Source organism: Mytilus galloprovincialis, chromosome 5 (assembly GCF_965363235.1).
Source record: "Mytilus galloprovincialis chromosome 5, xbMytGall1.hap1.1, whole genome shotgun sequence".
NCBI classification, from domain to species: Eukaryota; Metazoa; Mollusca; class Bivalvia; order Mytilida; family Mytilidae; genus Mytilus; species Mytilus galloprovincialis.
Window position 1 is genome coordinate 43,809,679 of NC_134842.1, and position 24,217 is coordinate 43,833,895.

The 24,217-nt window shown below is 30.9% G+C and overlaps 1 protein-coding gene and 1 long non-coding RNA gene across 2 annotated transcripts; one reads left to right on the forward strand and one right to left on the reverse strand.

The window, feature by feature from the left end:
• The first annotated feature begins 684 nt into the window (after positions 1-684).
• LOC143074540 (protein amalgam-like) lies at positions 685-13,483 on the forward strand. Its single transcript, XM_076249945.1, has 7 exons — positions 685-772; positions 1,731-1,770; positions 2,776-2,964; positions 5,599-5,780; positions 7,370-7,589; positions 11,504-11,740; positions 13,336-13,483. Exons 1-7 carry the CDS (start codon positions 755-757, stop codon positions 13,347-13,349), a joined length of 900 nt encoding a protein of 299 aa, XP_076106060.1. The 5' UTR covers positions 685-754; the 3' UTR covers positions 13,350-13,483.
• A 7,230-nt stretch (positions 13,484-20,713) lies between these two features.
• On the reverse strand, positions 20,714-23,965 carry LOC143074541 (uncharacterized). Its single transcript, XR_012977924.1, has 3 exons — positions 23,871-23,965; positions 21,298-21,450; positions 20,714-20,874 (listed from the first exon to the last, which is right to left on the reverse strand). It is a non-coding gene; the product is annotated as an uncharacterized LOC143074541 (long non-coding RNA).
• Between the last annotated feature and the right edge of the window lie 252 nt (positions 23,966-24,217).

The following is a 24,217-nucleotide window of genomic DNA, read 5'->3' on the forward strand; positions in this document are numbered from 1 at the left end:
ACGGACGTTACAAGTTACTTTTTTTTTTAAAATTTTAAAATTACACAATGGACACCTATGATACTAATTTGTACAATAGTTGTTTACTTATATAGCTACATTTTATTTTACAGGTAATACAGTATCAATAGTCATGTCATTGACTGTTGATATTACAGACTCTAATTATTGTTAAGTAAACGGAAACGCTTTCTGTGTATTTAAGATTGGTCAGTGTCGTCAGCATTGTATGTTACAAAAGATATATTAGTTATAGCAGTCGTGACAATTTTGTCTTTTCTATTTCCATTGATAAAATATTACATCCATCAGAAAATAATTTATCGGCAAAGTTTCAGAACCTTTACATTATTGCGCTGTGACTTAATGCCCTCTTTATTGCGTAACTCTTTCTATCTTATCAAGTAGTCATTTCGAAAATATGACATTTTGAATCACGAATGTAAAGGTTCAACGAGTAAGAAACTGTCAAACTGGTGTGTGCAAACTTGGACAAAATCACGACTTTAAATGTCTACGATAAAGTTTTCATCAATTCACGAAAATAAATGTATCTAAAGTAGATTTAACTGATATAATTGCTTATAATGTTGGTCCAAAGAGTATGCTTGGGATCACCATACTATTGGCAGTCATTTTATTGATTTTATATTTGGATTAAGTTGATGCTTTTTTTGTAGAAGCAAAACCTGACATTGAGATTAAGCATGAGTTTAAGGACGAAAATTGCACAATAAGTTGTAAAGCAACAGATATGCCAGCAAATTCTGAGGTATATGATTTTGATTATGATAAAATGCTCTTTAAATTCGTACCAGATTTTGCCTTTCTGTAGTTTTGTTTAAAGCTGATAAGTCTATTAAAATAGGCGGAATGCAATGTCATTTGTAGCACAATGTAATATAAACCTCGAATCTTTGTTTAGTTTTATATATAACATGCATAATGTAATCAAGCACCAAAGTTACCCTATCAAAATAAACAATTGCAACATTTTCTACTTTTACGCACGTCTTCTATTTGTCGAGCGTTTTATAGTCCACATGCATGTACATATGCATTTGTGTCTTCCTCACGTACACACACATGAGTATAATCGATGAATATTAAACATGGTGGGATGCAATATACTCACAAGATAATACTTGCTTAACAGTGTGTTGCTATAAGCATTATAATATATCTAGTAAACCGAACAGATTTGGTCACTTAAGACATGTAACATATAACAACGCAGTAGTTAAAAAGGAAGCAACCTCATTATCTTTATCGATTTGATGATTTATGACTTTTGAACAGCGGGATACTACTGTTGCAGAATTGAAAGTTTCAGAACAGCTTATAATCTTTTAACAATAACAAAAAAGGGCGAAATATATCAAAGCGATAATCAAACGTATGTTTGAAAACTGTCAATCTCATGGCAAAACAATCGCCGAAAGACAAACATCGGCGTACAAACCAATACTTACAAATCTTAAAATTTACGACAACAAAAACTACACCAACAGAACAGAATGGTCGCAAGTGACTTTTTAAGATACGCATATTCTGTTACAATTATGAAAATCGTCGTGCTGGTCATTAAAAGTTATATTTCAGATTAAAAATGATTATTGTTAACAATCAAACTAGAATCTCCGATGTTGTCATATCTATGCTTTCTTTTAATGAAATGAAACCTAAATATTACTAGTATCAATACTAGCCTTTAACTTATTTATTTGCAGCTACTTTTATCGAGGATTTACTCAAAAGACTTTGTTGATTGTAAGACCTGTTACTTTGATTAGTGTGTTATAAAGCGCATGACAGTTTTGACTAAGATTTTTGTTTAGATCAAAATATATCGATACAAGCGCTATACTCATTATGGCGATCTATTCTTAAAAAAAATCTTTAAGCCTTGTTTTCATGTGTGTATCTAGATATCAATTAACAGTGATTGTATGCTTCTTAAAATAGATTCATCCTGTAATTATGCTGAAGAGATAAGTAGAAGATTATTCTTTTACACTTAAAACTAATTCGTATATTGTGTTAGATAATATTGTTTAATTCTAACGAGAAGGTAAAATCTCCCGAAACGTAAGCTGATTTTTATTAGCTATAATCAGAGAAGGGGATGAGGCGTCTGCGCGTTGCCTTGCGGTGTTGTCATATAAGTGAGAAGTGAAAAGTACACGTTCCAGCCCCGCTCGAGACGGAAGTGAAGAATCAGATCTACTCTTACATTGTTATGCTAATTTTCTAGATAATTTATAAAAATTATAACGCCAGGTATTGATTCATTATAAGGTATAACGTGTTCTTGTCACTACACGTAGAAATACACATATACTTATTTGGATTTAACGGGCAGCATCATATGAGTATTTAGACAATATAGATATTTTCTTTATAATAAATTAATGTTCCTTCACAGGCATAGTTAGTTTTTAAAACCAAAATCAACAAGTCATTAACTGAAATCCTTTATCTTTGTTACATATTTTCTGAATCTGGTAATAGTTCGAAGGCTTAACATTATTGTGATGATATTGAGAGTGATCATATATACCAAGTATATATATTACTGGATCTTGCCACGTTCAGACAAGCAGTTCAATACTGAAAATTCGGTGTGGAACGCTGATACTGTACATTTTAATGTGTATCGAGTATATATCGGTTAAAATGATGGTGTTACTAAATTTAGTTTGGTTTTGGATTCTGTATTTTATGAAAATTTTGTCTCAGCATGTGGTTTTATGAAATTAACTTTTGCTCTTTAAGTTATTACGGTCGGATATCCTCAGTACAGTTATGATGTGATTAATGATGATGGTGACGGGCAGGCAACTGTTCTTGTTAATATTAGTTCAAACTGTATAGAATGGGAAGGTATATACCAGTGTGTAGTAAGAGAGAAGACGCCTGACCCTACAACATGGACAACAGAACCTGAATATTTAAAGTATCCAAGTAAGTAACACGAAAATAAAATACTATGACAGATAATTACTATGTAAATGAAAGACATTGCTTAAGCGTTGCAAATGATTATGATGAAAATTATGATCGTTCATACGGTTTACCTAATTAAATTACAAATAGGGCATAAATAGAAGACGATTGGTAAATAGTTTCTTAATTCGCAACTTTGATTCTTCAATACAGATATAATTGAGAATGGAAATGGGGAATGTGTCAAAGAGACAACAACCCGCCCAAATAAAAAACAACAGCAAAGGGTCACCAACAGGTCTTCAATGTAGCGAGAAATTCCCGCACCCGGAGGCGTCCTTCAGCTGGCCCCTAAACAAATATATACTAGTCCAGTGATAATGAACGCCATACTAATTTCCAAATTGTACACAAGAAACTAAAATTAAAATAATACAAGACTAACAAAGACCAGAGGCTCCTGACTTGGGACAGGCGCAAAAATGCGGCGGGGTTAAACATGTTTGTGAGATCTCAACCCTCCCCCTATACCTCTAACCAATGTAGTAAAGTAAACGCATAACAATACGCACATTAAAATTCAGTTCAAGAGAAATCCGAGTCTGATGTCAGAAGATGTAACCAAAGAAAATAAACAAAATGACAATAATACATAAATAACAACAGACTACTAGCAGTTAACTGACATGCCAGCTCCAGACTTCAACTAAACTGACTGAAAGATTATGATTTCATCATATGAACATCAGGCACAATCCTTCCCGTTAGGGGTTTAGTATCATACCATCATAACATATATGAGAAGAACATAACCCGTGTCATGCCAACAACTGTTTTTAGAATAAATGTGTTTAGTTCCGATGCAAAGACCTTATCAGTGACTCAATATTAACGCCAAAATATGCAATCTTTAATGACTTGACAACAGTATCGTAATTATATCCCTTCTTAATAAGTCTATTCAAAGGTTTTGTAAGTTTCTGAGGTGAATACTGACACCTTTGTGCTTTATAAAGAATATTACCATAAAAAATTGGATGTGAAATACCTGAACGTATTAAAAGTCTGCATGTTGAGCTATATTTACGAATAATGTCTTTATACCGATGATAAAATTTAGTAAAAGTTTTGACTAGTTTGTGATATCGAAAACCCTGGTGTAATAATTTTTCAGTAATACATAAATTTCTCTCGTTAAAATCTAAAACATTGTTACATACACGAGCGAATCGTACACGTTGAGATATATAAACACCGTAAGATGGTGACAAGGGAACGTCACCATCTAAAAACGGATAATTAACGATAGGAAATGAAAAATCATCCCTTTTATCATAAATTTTAGTATTCAGCTTTCCATTAGTGATATAGATATCAAGATCGAGAAAAGGGCAGTGGTCATTGTTAGTATTAGCTTTATTTAAAGTAAGTTCAACAGGATAAATTTCATTAATATACATACTGAAGTCGTCATTATTGAGAGCCAAAAAGAGAACGTTCTTAGTTTTTCAATAGTAGGATAACAACAAATATTACATGTTTAAAAGGAGAATATAGTTGACATGGAAAAAAAAAAGAATTTAAAGTATTACTTGATCAAATAAACAACCCTTTAACGATTGCGCAAAGTAAAAAATAAGGAAAACAGCAAACAGAATAATTATGTAGTGAATATCCTGGAGGTGCCCACTATATACAGTTGTAGGATGATTTTGGCACTCATTGGAACTACTATGTTGCCATGGAAACTACTCCAAAAATTTCAAAAATCTCAAAATGTTCCAAACTTAATGAAACTTCACAGTAACGATGAGCAACATTGGAAGATGTGGTATTTGCAGTTGGAATTTCCAAAATGGCTGTTGTTTCTATGGAAACAATGCAAAAAAATCAAAACTTTGAATTTTCACAGAACATTCCAGAACATCAATGTTAAATTTATTCTAGAGACATTAAATGGAATATGGTGGTATATATGATTATGGAGGGAAAAAATTGCAGCGGGGGTTTGACTTTGGAATATTCAAAATGGCCGCCGTTACCATGGGAAGAGCAAAATTATGAAAAACTTCAAAATGCTTTAAAATTTAATGAAACTTATAACAAATTTTGCCTAGCTTATGTAGACTTAACTTTTGAGTTTCGAATTTTCAAAATGGTTGCCGTTGACATGGAAACAGCAAAAACTTTCTAAATGGATGCCGCTGGCCTGGCAATGGGGAAAGGGTGCCATCCGCTATTGCTTGCAATGGAAGATCTAGTTTTATATTGAAATGGTTGCCCATTTGTAATAACATTATTTTTTTACACATGTCATATGTAATGTCTTCTTAAACTGATGTCGCTACAATTGAAGCCAATCGAATTGAGAAAATATATCAAATGCAACGTACAGATTTAGAATTCAGTATTGTTCATTGAAGAAAATAAAATGTTCGTGTGTGGAAATATCATAGAAGTTATCTGGTTTTGTCATCACTAGGGTTAATATCAGCTGATTAAACATCTATAGACCATATGTCGTGTACGTTATCAACCATACGTCTCCGTATAAACTTCAACAACGACCGTAAACTGATACATGTAGCAAGCCACATAGATTCTTTATATAAATATATGTTTTTAACGCTTTCTCTTTTCATTTGACTATAGCAGGTACTCCAAAAATCACAGGATACAAGTATGATAGAAATTTGTATATTGATTCCATAATTAATGGTTCTGATGTTCTATACGAATGTATAGCCACAGGCATCCCAAAACCCAATATATCATGGATTAAGATTGGCGATGAACAGTTTCGAAATATTCAAAAGGAACACAGTCATTCCCAAGTAAGAACAAAATGATCTTGAAAGGAAGATATACACCAAGACAATAAATAAATAATCTTTATTTCAAGAGAATAAGCCCATTAGTTAAATCTAAATAGCCATAGGCATCACAAAAATCCCTATGCGCTATATGTAATATAAAAATATGACAAGCATAACGTCGCTGGGCTTCTAAAATGTTCTAAAATGTTGTAAATTACAATTTTTTCAATAAAAAAATATCTCACAAACAGGCTTTGAAAATTTTGGTAAAATGCATGCTTCCAAAATGTCGTATGTGAACTTGAACATTTTTGTAAATAGCAGTGAAATAAAAACTTTGACATTTCTGGATTATCCAAGAACGTAACCTATTTTCACAGAAATGTGCAATTATTTTTTCCCAAAGCCATTCTACAAAGATTTTCAAGTTTTCATACAACATTTTGGAAGCAAATTTTACAAACAAATGACATTGGCAGTTTTGCAATATGTCTTATTCCACACATTTTGATTGGTCTAACTGTATGCTATTTTGGTATACCAAAGATTTCCTCCCGCCGAGACCATTGATGTCAAGAAGTATTTTTAGCCAAAAAAGTCATAGACGACATTTTAGAAGCCCAGCGACAATAACAATTTTTGCGAAATAACAAGTAAAGTAATAGGATCGTAAGTCATGTCATATTCTAGGAACAGCCATTAAAGTCATGGTATATTTTAGGACCAACCATTAAAGTCATAGTATATTTTAGGACCAACCATTAAAGTCATGGTCTATTTTTAGAACAACCATTAAAGTCATGGTATATTTCAGGACCAACCATTAAAGTCATGGTCTATTTTAGGAACAACCATTAAAGTCATGGTATATTTCAGGAACAATCATTAAAGATATATAAGATTATATAGTTCAGTATGTCATACGCTCGTGACGCCCTAAAAAAACCAGGCATGTAACCGTATGTTTTAATTATATACATTCATTGCATATCATATTTAATTACTAAAGAACACTACGTGTCTAAACAAACAACTGTACCTTTCATATAAAAAAGAAGATGTGGTATGATTGCCAATGAGACAACTCTCCACAAGAGACCAAAATGACACAGTAATTAACAATTATACGTACCCGTACGGCCTTCAACAATGAACGAAGCCCTACCACATAGTCAGTCTTGGCTCTACTGTCAGTTGTATATATTCTTAAATTTGTTTTTCAAATATGCCTGTCTGAACGCAATGTAAGCATATGGTTAGTTCACCCTTTTATTTGATGTCTCCGTCTATTGAGAAAATCAATTGTCATTGATGGCAATTGGACATAAGAATGGTCAGTCAAAATATCATTTATTCAACGGATATCGTTGTAGATATAATGTGTGCCAAGGTGAGTAAAGTATAAAGATGATCGTCAATGTATTAACAGACATATCTTGTTCATTATTGCAAAAAAACGACCAGCTTTAACCCTAAAAACAATCCATAAGAAATATGTTCATAAGATGAAAATCGCTCTTTGACAAGATAACAAATTGTCAATGGAATAATTAATGTTGTTGATACTCCAAATCTTTTGTTCAATTTCTTCTTGACTATTATGACAGGGCCCCCTGTTACATTTTCCATCAATGACTGAAGCTGACAATGGATACTATATTTGTATAGCTGAAAATAGCGTAGGAAGAATAGAAGGTCGTTGGAAACGGTTTGAAGTAAGCAGATACAAACCGACGATGAAATATGATTCCGTTCCTATTAGGACATATACAGAAAATCAAATATTAAATGATGGGGTAGATGGAAAAATGGAAGTCTTGGTTCATGGTAAGATTACATAACAACAAGTCATTTGCAATAATATAAAAAAAGTATTATTCTTATATGATTTGCATATCTATAAATACTTGAATTGGTCAATTAGAATTTTTCTCTTGGTTTACACTTCGATGAACCATGTTTCCGAAATTACTTTCGTAACCTTCACTGTGATCTATTCATGCGCGATACCCATGCATGCAGGGATTCCGGTTTTTCAGCAAATTAAGATTAAAAAGTAAATACGTTACAAGTGTTCTAAGGCATATAAAAGAAAAAAAAATGTATTAAAGCTTCGAAAATGTATAATATAAAAGGGTATAATTCTTACATGTCTTATATGATTTACATTTCTATAAATACTTGATTTGGATTGGTCAATTAAAATATTTCTCTTGGTTTACACTTCGATCAACCGTGTTTCCGAAACTACTTTCGTAACTTTCACTGTGTTCTATTCATGCGCGATACACATGCATGTAGGGATCCCGGTTTTTCAGCAAATTGAGATTAAGAAACAAATACGTTACACATGTTACAGTTGTTTCTATTTTAATGCATATAAAACAAAAAAGAAATGTATTGAAGCTTCGAAAATGTATAAAATTTAAATTTAAATAAAAATCCGCGAAATTTCATGAATGATTTAGCGAATTTTCGTCATGGCAAAACACGTCATACGAATGAAAAATTTCAAGGGAAAGATTATTTCGATCCTTGTGCGATTCATATTCGGATAATATGACATTAAAATGAAGTTTTTGATGTAGGTGCTACTTCATTTTAGATTATGTTGCATTTATCGAACATTTATAGATTTTAGTAAGTCAATATGGCGACCAACTCCTTAGTTATGACCTGTCTGCATTTGATGGTAATTATAGTAGCCATTACACAAACAAAAGTTAATTAAAAATCGCGGATATTTGGCTGAAGAAATAAAAGGATTTAACACTTTTATTTAGGTTATTGATGTGTTAACTAGGTCGCCTACTCACAAGCTTAACGTAAAAGTCCCGGTTTACACATCAATAACCTCTAGAGGAATTGTGTTTAATCCTATAATAAAGTCTTTGTGTTTGCTCTTTAGTAATATCAATAGTATGAACGAAATACTGGTATTATAAGTAATGTAGATGTCACTTTACCTTGTTTTCTTTAGTCTAATGACACGGTTCTTAATAGACACACGTCGCTGAAACATTTTTGATTGAAAGTGTCAATATTTAAACAACGAATAAATGACAGAAAGATATATACAGAATCCAGACATTCTGATCAGGACGTCTTAATTCAATGCAATTGGAACCTCAGTTTCGTGTTAATTTCTTACGTAATAAACCGTAAATCCGATAAAATAAAGGTAACCTTAGTTTTGATATATAAGATGAGTTTTATTGATTTAATTAAATTATATTCGTTCAAGGCTGGAAAATTGGAACAAGCTAATTCTTTTTTAAAACTGTGTCTGGCCGACGTTTTTTCTGGATTATGATTAACAGGGAAGCATATCTAGGTGGACATTTTTTGGCTCGTCCGGATTAATGCAATCGACATTTTCAAGTACCAAATCATGAACACAGGAGTTGGGTTAATGAAAAAAAAACAAAAAACAATGACAATTGGAAACCAAAATGGATCCTCGTGTCATGATTTTTTGAAATGGGAATGCAAGAAACTCAGCTGTAAATGCTACCGTTCTGACCTTTCGTGTACAGGTTTGTTTATTGGTAACTGTCAGATAATTGATAGATAAGCAACCTGGCGTTCTACACAAACTATATATGCATTTGAACCTAAAAAAAATAATGATATCTCTTGGTAAGTTAAAAGACAAGAACAAAATTGACATTTTCCATGTTTTGCCGGCATTTTGGGACCGGAAATCGCTTTTTTCTTCATGTAGGTATTGTTTTTTCGTACTTTAGGAATTGTTATTTAAGTTTTTTCAAAACTTACATTGGATTATACCTATTACACAGCTTTCAAAAAGATTTACGAAATGTAACCAAATGGATCTGACGCCATCTTGAAAAAATGTTTTTTTTTATGGCCAGCAACTGAATTTTTTTAATTATCATTTAGTCTACCCATGTACCAAATGTCATGCTTGTATCACGATTTGCACAATTATGGCCATAATATATCCCACTATAACCGTAATCAAGAATTTTGAAACCTATGTATTTGAATGGCTTGGTGTATATTACTTTATTGTGTGAAGTTTAAAAACATGTAATAATTGTCACGTTTTGGAAATTGTGGATATGACACTATATAACTATTAAGACGGCAGCAAATGAGTTGCAAACTATGCATATATGTTGTAATTATTTAATGTTTTGATATCCTTTTTATCTTAATAAAATTCGTTATGGTAGAGTTTAGGAAGCAGGGGATACGTTGCAAATGATACTTCGACCTTATTAATTGCATTTCTTGAACAGCAAACATATTTTTTAAAAGACTTTTACTGAGTGGCCGTCGGTGTACAAGTTTTATTTTTTACATCTTTATTTGGAAAGCACGTTTCATATAAATCTCACAATTAAAAATGTTTTAAAAAGAATAATATAATAGGCAGCTTTAAAATATTTAGCACGTATCAATATTATAAATTTAAACTAGTGCATTCTTTACATATCCTACACTCAGTTCTTTTGTTTATCTGTTTGGTGACACTGATAGGTGACCAGAGAACAATAATAAGTATAACGGCAATCATTATTATCACAAACATTTTCAAATAGCCTGTGCCTATGCAAATTAAGACATAAGCCCCTCCCGATCAGTTGAATTAACATTGGTAATAAATACGCTGAAACGTTAGGAATTTTATGACAAAAAAGGGACATAAGTCAAAATCTAAAAAAAATACTGTATGTCAACTTTTCAGATAGTATTATTTATTTATAAATAATGGGTGAATTAAATAACGTCATTAAGCAAAATTCATAATTTGGAGTCGTGAATTTTATTTCGACACTACATGTTTGAACATTTGACGATTCGGAACGTATTCGAAAATTCACATTTTCTTAATTTAGGCATATTTAAAGGTGACTGCATGGTGAATATTTTGCCCATTAATCGTTGCCTTTAAAATTACTAATGAATTGGTCATTCACATGTTCAGTCGAATTCCGGTTGTCATTTGTGTATATAAAGAAATTATATACATGTAGCATATTGTCGATAGCCTAACAATGTAATTTTAACACACTATTTAGTATGTAAATATTAGAATGTTTAAAATATTAACAATGCGATACAAATAAACGCAATATTTCGCTAGAACAACCAGCTTTATCAAGCATGCATATATCCAGGTGATATCGGATGTAGATGATAAGAAGCTTTTGCAACTCAATGTATATATTGCACATAAATTACGCTGCCTTGTAAATAATACCAAGATTATTTACAAAATTGATGGTTAAAATTTGCAACGTTCATTGGCCAATATTACAGGATAAAATGTAGCATATTGTCAATATAGTTATACCATTTAATACTTTATGATTTATATGCAATCCTATTGTTTTCATATTACTTTCATATTAAACTTGGCTTTTCACACTTATAATGTATTACTTGATTATCTATTTACGATCATTCTATCATATTTATGCCGAATGTTTTCTCTTATTTTTGAGTGTAACTTCACATTGCGAGAAGACGTGTCACGGTACTTGTCTATCCCAAATTCATGTATTTGGTTTTGATGTTATGTTTGTTATTCTCGTGGGATGTTGTCTGATGCTTGGTCCGTTTCTGTGTGTGTTACATTTTAGTGTTGTGTCGTTGTTCTCCTCTTATATTTAACGCGTTTCCCTCGGTTTTAGTTTGTTACCCCGATTTTGTTTTTTGTCCATGGATTTATGAGTTTTGAACAGCGGTATACTACTGTTTATTTATTTCAGGTTGCCCTCAAACAACTGTTACTTGGTGGAAGGAAAGTGCAAATGGTAGAACGAAAATAACCGAGGAAAATAATAGTAATGAACATGGCTTTTTTATTCAAAGTGGACTGGACTGGTATTGTTCTAGATATACTAACAGTTTGAAAATGCACAGGTTCAACAAATCAGATCTTGGAACCTATGTTGCAAAAGCGGAGAATAGTATTGGTATAGTTGAGTTAAAGTTCATAATCAAACGTAAGTTTGTTAACAATGTCAACGGGATTTGACATGTGAAATGTACTCGCAATTGATAGATGAGGACAAATGTAGGACTCACCAGATTCATATGATAAAATATTGCAAAATATGGTTTACCACGATTAATAAACTACATTTTCACAATGATTATTATGTTCATCACAACATGTATTAACTATCTGCAGAGGCAAACACAGATCGTCTGTCGTTATTGTCAATTATTATAAACGACCATTTGGTGTTCTTTGTATATTCTCCCCATCGGCGATAAGGAAGATTAGCTCTATATTGATACATTATGACGACCTCAAAACTTGGAATTTTATTTTACTGTATTGCATCTGTTCATTCTAAGACTATTTGACTAAGATTTGAATGACTGCACACCCTTTTTAAAAAGTATTATTACTCAAGTTTTAATTGAGTGTAAACAATACAGACACATTTGTTTTTTCTTCTTAATAAAAATGTCAAATCAAGGGTAAAACATATACAATATATCAATGTTTTTTCTTATATGCTGTAACACATCTAGAACAGGTCTGATATACATAACACTACTCAAATAAGAATGATTTGTTCCGAATGCATGATTTTTTTCTACATGACTTATGATAAGTTTGTACAACGATTGCATATCTTAACATATGTGGTTTTATGCATAACAGCAAGTATTGACTTAAAAAGTATTCTGTGATTCATTTATTGTATACTAAAATGCACTAACTATGATAATGAACTATTTAGTACTTATGTTAGCGGGACCAGGATAAGAACATCAATTTTCCGTGAAATTGTTACATAAGAATTATTATGAATAGAAAGTAGAGTAATTTGTGTGAGAAACATCAAACGGGTCGTTTATTATCATATGGAAAACTATAAACCATAAACGATATAAGGTGGTATTCAATTTTCACTATATATCAAACCTTGCATTGCACAAGTACATGAACATGAAGGTAAGGAAAATAATTTTGAGTAATTCATGTTTGTATTATTACTCCGATCTATGAGATATTTTAATGCACAAACAAAAAATAAACACAATACGAATCATGCAAAATTAAGAAATAAATCAACAATGATGAAATTATTTTTCAGAATTTAGTATTTTACCTGTTGTTTTTTTTGGTTTGAAAGAATGTACTAGATTTATTTTGTGATGTTACACTATTGTATCAGGTTTAGGTGTAAATGGCGCCTATTGAAACGTTTAGATTTACTGCATTTGTTTACACATGTCCTAACTCAGGAACCTGATGTTCAGTGGTTATCGTTTGTTGATGTGGTTCATAAGAGGTTCTCGATTTTTAAGATAAGACCTTTGATTTTCCTGTTTAAATTGATTTACACTTGTCATTTTTAAGACCTTGATATTTTGCTGTTCGTTGTACGCCAACGCTCCGTGTTGAGTACCGTGCTTTTACCTTTAATGGTTTACTTTTACAAATTATGTCAGTTGTCTCATTGAGACTCATAACACCACTTCTTATATCCATATAGTATATATAGTATTATAACATTGTTAAGATAAAAGATAGTTGAAAATTTATAATTAATACTACATGTATTTTTCTGTGCTTTTACAGTTGATACTGATTAATATGAAACTTTGGAAAGTCGAAGAACCAACTGATAACGCCGGCCAAACATACCTGAATTAGACACACTAAACAAACAGTAATCAATCTTTCATTTGCTTTACAATGTAATAAAGTTTGTATCTACATGTGAAGGTATAACTGTGTTCTTTTTAAAAATAACAGACTTTGAGAGATTACTCTATACTTAGTTAGAACATGTATGATAATTTGTAGACGTTCATTGATATGCATATGAAAGCACAACATTATACGTCATGTTTTTGGGGGCAGATAATCTATTATCAAAAACAAGTGTGTTTGCATTCATCATTTTAATTCCAAAAAGAACAAGATTTTCTTCGTACAATTTTTCTTAAGTTCTAAATTTTCTTATCCTTTATCTTCGACACAAAATGAGAAGCTGTGGTGTAGTTGAAAATGAGACAACTGCTTTGAATTCATGTATTTTCGTAGCTAGCAAATGTTGTGAAATATAGAATAATTATACATTTGCTCATGCTTTGTTTTGTGGACATATCTTTACTTATGGTTATTTCCATAATTATAAATATGTTTGCCTATTTCATTAGGTAAAAGATTATGCTGTTGCATAGTTCAGTCATATTTTAATAATAATACCAGCCTTTTCCTATAATCTCAATTTAAAATAAGTTTTACCTTAGGCTGGTACTATTAAAAACCTATGTAACTCGGATATAAAAAACCCGACATATAACACAAAAAATAAAGCAATTGATAAAACCAACGGCCTTGGGTCTAACCAAACAATTTTCGAAAAACAATTATGACAGACATGAACCAACGACAAACACTGAACTACCTCTCCTGGGACATGCTCATAAAGTATATGTTCCGGGGTTAAACATGTGTGTGAGCGCTAAACAGTAGTTCAACATAACAGCATAGCAATAAACTATACAAATCAGTTGAAAAGAAACTAAATTCATGAAATCGATACAACTTATCAAACAAAGACACAGACTTGACCGGTCAGCGTATTTTTCCATCCCGCTTCCATCACAACAAAAAGTAAAACAGGTAAACATCTAAGAGTCAAAGCAGCTAGTTCTAAACTAATAACAACTTATAAACAATTCAAAGATATGAGGCTTATATATCAATAAGACACCAATGGATTTGGTGTAAAGACATCACATTTGGTCAATCCAAAAAAACTACATGTCACTGTTCTAACAAATACAAACAAATGTGAGCCCTTCTTTTATAAAGTGTCATAAACTTAACATTTAATGCAAATAAATTATATATTTGACAGCTTCATTAATGAGAGTTTTCTAACTTTGTAAGTCAAAGATATTTATTTGTTCTATTCATGTAATTTGATATTCGCAAAGAAACAAGTCACATAGATCAATTTCATTAATGAGAGTTTTTTAACTTTGTAAGTCAAAGATATTTATTTGTTCTATTCATGTAATTTGATATTCGCAAAGAAACAAGTCACATTGATCAACTTCATTAATGAGAGTTTTCTAACTTTGTAAGTCAAAGATATTTATTTGTTCTATTCATGTAATTTGATATTCGCAAAGAAACAAGTCACATAGATCAATTTCATTAATGAGAGTTTTCTAACTTTGTAAGTCAAAGATATTTATTTGTTCTATTCATGTAATTTGATATTCGCAAAGAAACAAGTCACATAGATCAATTTCATTAATGAGAGTTTTCTAACTTTGTAAGTCAAAGATATTTATTTGTTCTATTCATGTAATTTGATATTCGCAAAGAAACAAGTCACATAGATCAACTTCATTAATGAGAGTTTTCTAACTTTGTAAGTCAAATATATTTATTTGTTCTATTCATGTAATTTGATATTCGCAAAGAAACAAGTCACATAGATCAATTTCATTAATGAGAGTTTTCTAACTTTGTAAGTCAAAGATATTTATTTGTTCTATTCATGTAATTTGATATTCGCAAAGAAACAAGTCACATAGATCAATTTCATTAATGAGAGTTTTCTAACTTTGTAAGTCAAAGACATTTATTTGTTCTATTCATGTAATTTGATATTCGCAAAGAAACAAGTCACATAGATCAACTTCATTAATGAGAGTTTTCTAACTTTGTAAGTCAAAGATATTTATTTGTTCTATTCATGTAATTTGATATTCGCAAAGAAACAAGTCACATAGATCAATTTCATTAATGAGAGTTTTCTAACTTTGTAAGTCAAAGATATTTATTTGTTCTATTCATGTAATTTGATATTCCCAAAGAAACAAGTCACATAGATCCATCACTACATTCTATTGAGTGTCGTCTTGGTTTCCAAAGATCTAGTAATCCAACCAAAGGCTTCCCTAAGTTGATTGTGGGTCCTTCCTATTTCTGTTGTGTTTTTGTGTTCACAACAAATACCCGAAATTTTAAATTTTTCTGCAATAAAAGCAAACAAACTACTATAAAAGAGATGTTCTGAGATGGTAACCATTCATAAAAGACAACTTATTTTTATCGTTGTTTTTCTTATAGAACAGCAATTAAAACATACTAAATGCAATACTTTTTTTTTCACGGACACGATAAAACTATAACAAAGCATCATCGTAAATGATTTTTGTTTCATTTTCCACACTAACTTGTATAAGTTAATACACATTGTCTATGTAAAAATTTAGCTTAAGGAAAGAGTAGTAAATAATTCATAGAAATAACTTATGTTTGGCCATTTATATATACTGCCAAGTGCTTTTTGTTTTATTATTTTATTTTTAACTTTAGTTTTCGATTACACATGTCATTGTTCCTAACAGAATAATAGAATGTCTTTACTATTCTACTCTAAAGAGGGACAAAAGATACCAGAGGGAGAGTCAAACTCATAGATCGAAAATAAACTGATAACGCTATGGCTAAAAATAAAAAGACAAACAGACAAATAGTAGTACAGAACACACAACATAGAAAACAAACGACTAAGCAACTCCAACCCCACTAAAACTGGGAGTGATCTCAGGTGCCCCGGAAAGATAAGCAGACTCTTAGAGACGCAGAATATTACATTTTACAGATTACGACTCCCTATTTTAGTAAGAATAAACTATTGATAAAATCATCAAATAATTTTAACAGATATCTGATTATGTTGAAAGATCAAAACCAGAAAAAGAATAATAAAAAAAGTTGGCTTAAGCTATTTTAGGCAGGTGAACTAAACACAAATGTTTTCCTTTATTATGATAACCGTAATGGACCAAAGGTACTGTTGTTAGAAAAATTGTTATTTTTAAGGAACCTATGCAGATATTGTCATTTGTATTGTTTTCTTTACTTCTCATATAATGTATTCAATAGCAGATAACATTTTTCTCTGCGTTAAAGACCTTTTTGGTGATCTTCTGCTGTTGTCTGTTCTATGGTCGGGTTGTTGTCTCTTTGACATATTCCCCGTTTCTATTCTCAATTTTATTATTCTTATATTTTAATACAACAGCAGTTTTTAAACAAAATGTTCATTAAATTGAAACAAAATTATCAGCAAAAAACATGATTATACCTACAGTTAATTTTTGCAAGTCTTGTAACACAATCTTTATCTTAGTTGGGTCATGTCCAATCTTTGAAACTCTCCCAAATATTGATATGGTCTGCAAATAAATACACTTTTTAAATATCAACGTATTTCAGCTTGGAAATGGGTTTTGCAACAAGATATATAATTTCAACTTCAATTCAAGAGACTTTTGAAGTCATATAGGTTTTGGTTGGCAATCAGATCACTTGTTTATTTTAAATCATTCAATTGTCACTGAATAACTGTCGCATTAACATGTATCAAACATCTCCTTTTTCGCGTTCATAATAACACTTTTATCAATTTTCCGCAACAGAAACCATTAAATCTAAAGACATGTTTGCTAACATGACTATTCAATTAATCACTTAATTAGAGAACAAACATTATAGTGTATTTAAGAAATAATTTATGCAAGCTATACTATATTGTAGTTTTTTTTACGGCGAAATTAAGTAAAGAAATTGAGTTCAGATGACCAATGAAAATCTGTTTATCACTATATTATGACGATGTTGTTTATTTTATGAAAACTGGTGCGTTCGCCCTTAATTTCTAGCGATAATTTTTCAAATCACTCTACAACGGAAAATATGTCACTGAAAATTATCAATTTTGATGATTAAAATTAATGGAAACCGGAAAAATAAAAGAATTATTGGAACGGTAGCTACTCAATTCTAATTTAAGTTTTCGCTACGTTATTTACAATTCCTAAAACTATATGACTTAATTTTTTAGAAATTAAGGTATATCTACTCGATCAAACAATCCTGTTTCATATGTGGTTCAAATTAACTCGATGTTTAAATAAAAACGAGTCCTTAACCAATCCAAATATCTCAATACTATTCCTAAGACACAATTATCTTTTAACAGCATAACTCCACATAGATGTTGAAATAAGAACGAGTTCTTAATTAATCCAAACATCTCGATATTAAGACAAAATCTTCTATTTTTGTAACAGTATATATAGCTACAGAAAATCAATGTAAGATCTCATTATCTCTACAATAAATACATATTTAGTTTATTTCCATATATTTAATTTTTAAAAAATAGTCGGTCAATATTACTATTTGTTTCGTTTTGAACCAAACTATGTAGGCAGATATCTATTTTATTATTCCTTCAATAGTTAAATCATACACGCATGTATACGCATAGATAATTGTAAGAAATAATTGATTTTATGATGTACTTTCACCTGGTGTTTCGGTTTAGGTTTTATATTACCTAGGCATTATCCTCATCAGGTACCCTAGCCTTACAGCAACATGATAAAAATAAACGAAAATTCTGGGGCACGACACTCGGTGAATCATCTCTCTGTTTTCTTTAAATTAACTTGCGAATATTGTTATATAGCTTAATCTCCTATATTCTATTTTAGTGTAGAAGATGTTAAATATTCTTTTAAGTTCTTGTGTTCTGGTATGCAATAATGGGTGGTTTTTGAAAAAGTTGGTTTGCTGTGCCATCATTCGAAATTAAGTGCCAGTGTTTTCTTAAAGTTTTACCCAGTTGTTTAACTCTAGGATTAAATTTTGTTAAGAAATATTCCTAGTTATGTAGCGTAATGTACTTTCCCTTGTTCTTTTCATTGTTCTCGTTATTATGGGATCAATTTCATCTGCAACATAACCCCGTTTCTGGAGTTTTTCTCTGAACAATTGAATTTGTGCTTCTATGTCCTCTACATTATTAGATGACCGAATAAATCTTATAATTTCTCCTGTAATAAAACCTTTAAATACAGACGATGGGTGGGATGATGATTTATGCAGTTATTGTTAGTTATCTGTTGGTTTGCGATACAATTTGATATCTAAGATTTTATTTGTAATAAATCTCTTTCCTTTGTACACCGTTACATCTAAAAATTGAACGTTTGTCCTTGAGGTTTCCTGTGTGAACTTAATGAGTGGATGAATGTTGTTAGCTATTTCGAAAAAGTCAAGCAATTCATTTTCATTTCCGGTAAATAACATGAAGCCGTCATCTCTATATACTGACAAATGTATAATTTTGAAAGCGTGTGTAAATTCTCCAAGTATTTTAGAGATGATTTCAAAAATTTTCAAGTCTGTCAAGCTTGGCGACATAGGGGCTCCCATGGGAACACCCACTATTTGTTTAAATATTACGCTATTAAACTCAAATTCATTGTTTTCTAGTGTAATTCTTAGTAATTCCAGAAATTCATTCCGTGGTGGGAGTGGGATTGCATAATTGTATGCTATAAGTTTAGGCCACGCTCTGTACACAGCCTGAATTATTTCTTCGTGACTCAGATTTGTGTACATACTACTTATGTCAACAGTCGCTAACATGACATTATCAGGTGCCTCTATTCTTTCAATTTTGTTAATGAAAACGTCGTATCTTGTGTAAATGTCCATAATTGACGTACAATAGGTTGAAGAAAAGTAGTCAATGAATTGGCCAATTCTTTCAATTGGGCTATTACATAGTGAAATGATAGGTCTACCAGGTATTTGTACCCTTTGAAGTAATTCTTTATTACTCCTAATTTCATTTCTGATGTTGAGGTCAATTTTGTGAATTTTAGGTAATAGATATAATCTTGCCAACTTGAATTTTTTCGACTTTTGTGTCTAAAAGATATCACAACGATATGTCATCTATGTGTGATTGTTCATGTAATATCTTTACTTTACTCTCTACATGCTCTATTAGATTGTAAATCTCCGTATAGTGTGATATTGCAATTTGTTCGTAATGTATTCACTCGTTAAGCTGAGATAACGCTTGTTCAATATAATTCTTTTTTAGCAAGAATCACTGTTGAAGAGTTTTTATCAGCTTTTTTAATTACTATTTCTTTATTTTGTTTCAGTGACTGTAATGCCATTCTTTCTGATTTTGTTAAGTTATCTTTGAATTTTTGCAAGTGTATTCTTCCTAATTCAATTTAAGTTGCAAATACATAATTTTCTATAGCTGTATTAGCAAAGTTTGGTGTATATCCTGATTTCATAGTAAATGGATGATTATTTATGACATTTTCATTGCCATAGAACAGAAATTTAAGTCTCATTTTGCGTGCCAATTTGTCAAAGCTTTGTAATAAATTACGCTTGATGTTCTTCTCAGCAGGGACAGGTATGAATTTTAACCCTTTAGCTAATAATGATATTTCAGAGACGCTTGGTTCTGTTTGAGAAAATACTTCAATATACTGTCGAGATAATTCTATCTTTTTAATGTGTCTATTGTTTTTGTTTAAGTCACGTTTGTTTTTGAGATGTGTGCGAAGTTTTCCTTTGTATTTTCTTGTTTCTTTCTCTTATCACGAGACTTGATGTGTCTGTTTTTCTAAGACATTATCATTAGTGTTTCACGTTAACCTGTTTAAGTTTAGTAATAAGTTCAAATTGACCTTTTTACAGGCAATTATGAATAAGATTGATTCTATATTACTGTTCACCGTCTCTGTTGGAGAGATAAGTGTTGCAGTATCAGTTACAATAATTAAACTCTATTGGAGAGATTAATATGTATTTAATTGACTGGATAATTAATCACTATTGGAGAGATTAATTTGTAATAATGTGCGAAACATTAAATCTCTATTGCAGATCGCTTCATAATCACTGCGTTTTGCTTGAATTAAAGTGTTTATATCAAGTTTATTGAAGTTATTTCAAATAAATAATTTTGCACAGTAGGAATGTTCCCAATGCGCTCAGTAGGACTTTGCAGCAAATGTTTAGAATAGGTTTATTGTTGGTGTTATCTCAGAGCAGTCAATATGAATTTACATGGAGCAGTAAAGATAATATTTACCTTGGGCAAGTGAGAAATACATCATAAGTAATCTTTTAGGAACTCTCCCATTGTCATCGGTATAACTGTAACGAATATTGTCAGCATATTCGAAAATTCTGCGTCGAAATCTATCAAAACTTTTCCATTTATTTCAGAAAATTCTATTTCTTGTGATGGAGGTTTTTCTGAAAAAGAAGGTAGTTCAAATATAATGGAATATGAAATTCTATAAATAAAAAAAAAAAGAAAATGCTGATCAACGCCCACAAATATTTAAAATTGTTTCCGTGCATTAGTGCATTAGTACCTTTGATTCTTAATTCCATGTGACTATCGTTGATTTATGTACCTTCATTTGAAAACAATTTTTGTTGAATGTTGAAATGTAATAAATGATCAAGGTAAATGTTTAACGTTTCAACAGGAAAAACAATGATGTCATTAGTTAGAAAAACGTGGGTTATTAACCTCTGTCCTTTGTTGTAATGATTGACAATTGTCCTACTCCTCTTCTTGGTAAAGTATCCTACTACACGACTCTTTCTGTGATGTACTTTAATATAAATCCATTTGGCTAGGTATGATAATTGCTGAAATTAGTTACCTACCATAAAAACTGTTCCATAATAAAGTTCTTTTCTTGAAAGCTTCTGTATGACCATTCGTCGAAATTCTGTCTGCCAAAGACCGTCTAGGTTGTGCTAAGTTCGACTTAATCTCCGGTATCTGAATGTGTTTATATTGAGGTTCCTTTCCCATGTCTGAATATTAAAATATCATTCGTATAATAGCGTACCAAAATTGGCCTACTGTATTTGATATGTTCAGTTAAAAACAAAGTGCATTTAGCATGCATAGTAATGAAATTATTATGAAATAGTTAGTCCTTCGTTCGTAAATATAGTATAACTCCTTCTTTACATTACAATGCTATGAGCTAGCAAGATCTTGATTTTAAGCACATATCTACCATGAGTTTTCACAAACAAAAGATGGTCCACAAACTTTAAATCAACTGTAGTACATACACTCACAGTGGAAAATGTTGAAATGTAATTGCAGTTAGTGACTTAAAAAAAAATAACGGAATTGAAAAAGTACTGCTGTCGCAAATTATTTTAAATACTGACTGCTACATATTTTAAATAACAATTCAAGATTTGCCTCGGATTGCTCTTTGTCAAATATGGAATTGTGATTATTTGCTTTTATATAAACATGATAAACATTTGAAAGATAATCATTATGGTGAATTTTCGTCGTGTTTTTTAGTATATTGATATTTTCTTTAAAGTTGATAAATCCTAAACTTAGATTTTCTTTTCTCAAAAAGGCTGAATTGAAAATAAAAAGAGTTTGAAAAGTACGCCATTCAAGTATATATTTTTTACAATTGAAACGTCCTTTGTGTAGGCAATTGAAAGGGGTCAAAATGTTTCAGCACTGCTGTTGAAACATTTCAATAATTTCTAAATTTCTTTATTGTTGTTTTTTTTCAAATTAATCAAAAACAACCTTGATCAAAAACTTTAATCTGAAACTTGCACTATCATTTTCTATATTCAGTGGACCGTGAAATTTGGGTCAACACTATAATTTGGCATATGAATTAGAAAAGAAATATCATAGGGAACTTATGAACTTAGTTTCAAGTTGATTGGACACAAACCTTATCAAGAACAGCCGTGACCAAAAACTTTAATCTGAAGCGGGACAGATGGACGAACAAACGTACACAAAAAACGGACAGAAGAACTAACGAACGATCGGAAGCACAGACCAGAAAACAAAATGCCTCTCAACTATCGCAGGTTTGACATAACAATACTGAATAATATAATAACTCAATTTAGGTTACTAAGTAAGTGATTTTATAATTATCAAGTACTAATAACTGTTAAATTCTACCTACAATTTAAAAAAAAAATGATATTATAAAAATTAAAATTTAACATACAAATTTAACTGCTGAAACCTTGTTGTCAATAAAATGGAATTATTTGCGACTGTCATGCACGTGAGAGGTATAGCTAGCTAAAAACAGGTCTTATTCACAAATTTCTACATGCGGAGATGCTTGATCAAGTTAGGACTATGAAAGTTGTTTCCCATTCGTTTGATATATTTGACATGATCATTTTGCCTTTTACAAAGGACTTTCCATTCAAATTTCCTTTTGAGTTCGGTATTTTTGTTATTTTACGTATTACATTTTTAGATTCAAGTGAAGTTTATACCTGGAGTAAGAGAGGTCGTTAAACAGTTGAAATATTTGATGTTTTGATCATATTTACTAAATTGTGTAATTTTCTAATCAAATTATGTTGCTGTTAATTTAAGGTGGTACCCAACACTTTCACTAAAATTAATTTGGCTCGTTTAATTTTCATAAAATTTTGTCAAAGTATTTACTTTGACACTTAAACAAAAATATAAAAATTAAAAAAATTTGAACCAACCGTTTTGTCAGAAAAAATACACTGGTTATATAGCAGTTTGACAAACACCAATTTTGATCATTGAGAAGCTTAATATTCCCTTTACAACACAACGTAATTAAAACGTTAAGCTGACATTACAGAGTTATCTCCCTGTAGTGTTAGGTACCACCTTAAATGTTTAATCGTTATCGATACATTATGATTATTGATAAAATATTGCTATTAAATTGGTTGTTTTTGGTCCTTACATACGTTTGTAGTATGCTATCACAGGTATCAGGATTATAACCTAATACGCCATACGTCTACACAAAACTCATCAGTGAAACTCAGATTAAAACATTTATCTAGCCAAACAAGTACAAAGTTGGAGAGCATTTCGGACCCTAAAATTCCAAAATATTGTGCCAAATACGGCTAAGATAATTTATACCTGGGATAAACATAAAATCATAAGTACTGTTTGAGAATTGACAGGTGAATACATTAATTACAAGAGATACAGAAACAGATATGTTTGTCACATTTTAGTCTGACTGGAAACATTTTCCTCACTGTACTTTCTTGTTTATATTTATTAAATTGTTTATAGTAATTTTAGCGTCCTTGCCAACAAAATGGTGAATAGTTTATATTGGCAGAGATAATCACCGATCCTTTATATTCTTGTTAATTCAAATTTGCTCTCCACAAGTGTCTACCTGGTGAAAACTACTCTTCGCCACAGTAATTAAACATACCTTCTTGTACACTTGTGAACACATCTAAAACACTCATATGTTTTGGCAGATACTTCTTCAGATATTTTAATAATACTCCATTACTTACATCTTCATATGAATGCATTCCGTTGCTTCTACATGTATAAAGATACAGAATAATAAAGTTTAACGTAATTACAAAATGAATGGATATGTGGCAGTCATTCTCTATACATACATTCGACGTTTAATTGAATAATACACACTGCATATTCATTCGAATGATAGTAAGGTATTTGTTTTTTATCACATACAGTAGCAAATTTTATAATTTTCATTTTGTTAATGTTTTAAAAAAATAATGTATGCATGTGCCAGGCCGACGC

Bases quoted from the DNA above. Each gene is read 5' to 3' on its own strand.
- LOC143074540 (XM_076249945.1), top strand. The intron at 2,965-5,598 runs GTAAGTAACACG...ATTTGACTATAG, and splicing joins TGAATATTTAAAGTATCCAA to CAGGTACTCCAAAAATCACA. The intron at 5,781-7,369 runs GTAAGAACAAAA...CTATTATGACAG, and splicing joins AGGAACACAGTCATTCCCAA to GGCCCCCTGTTACATTTTCC.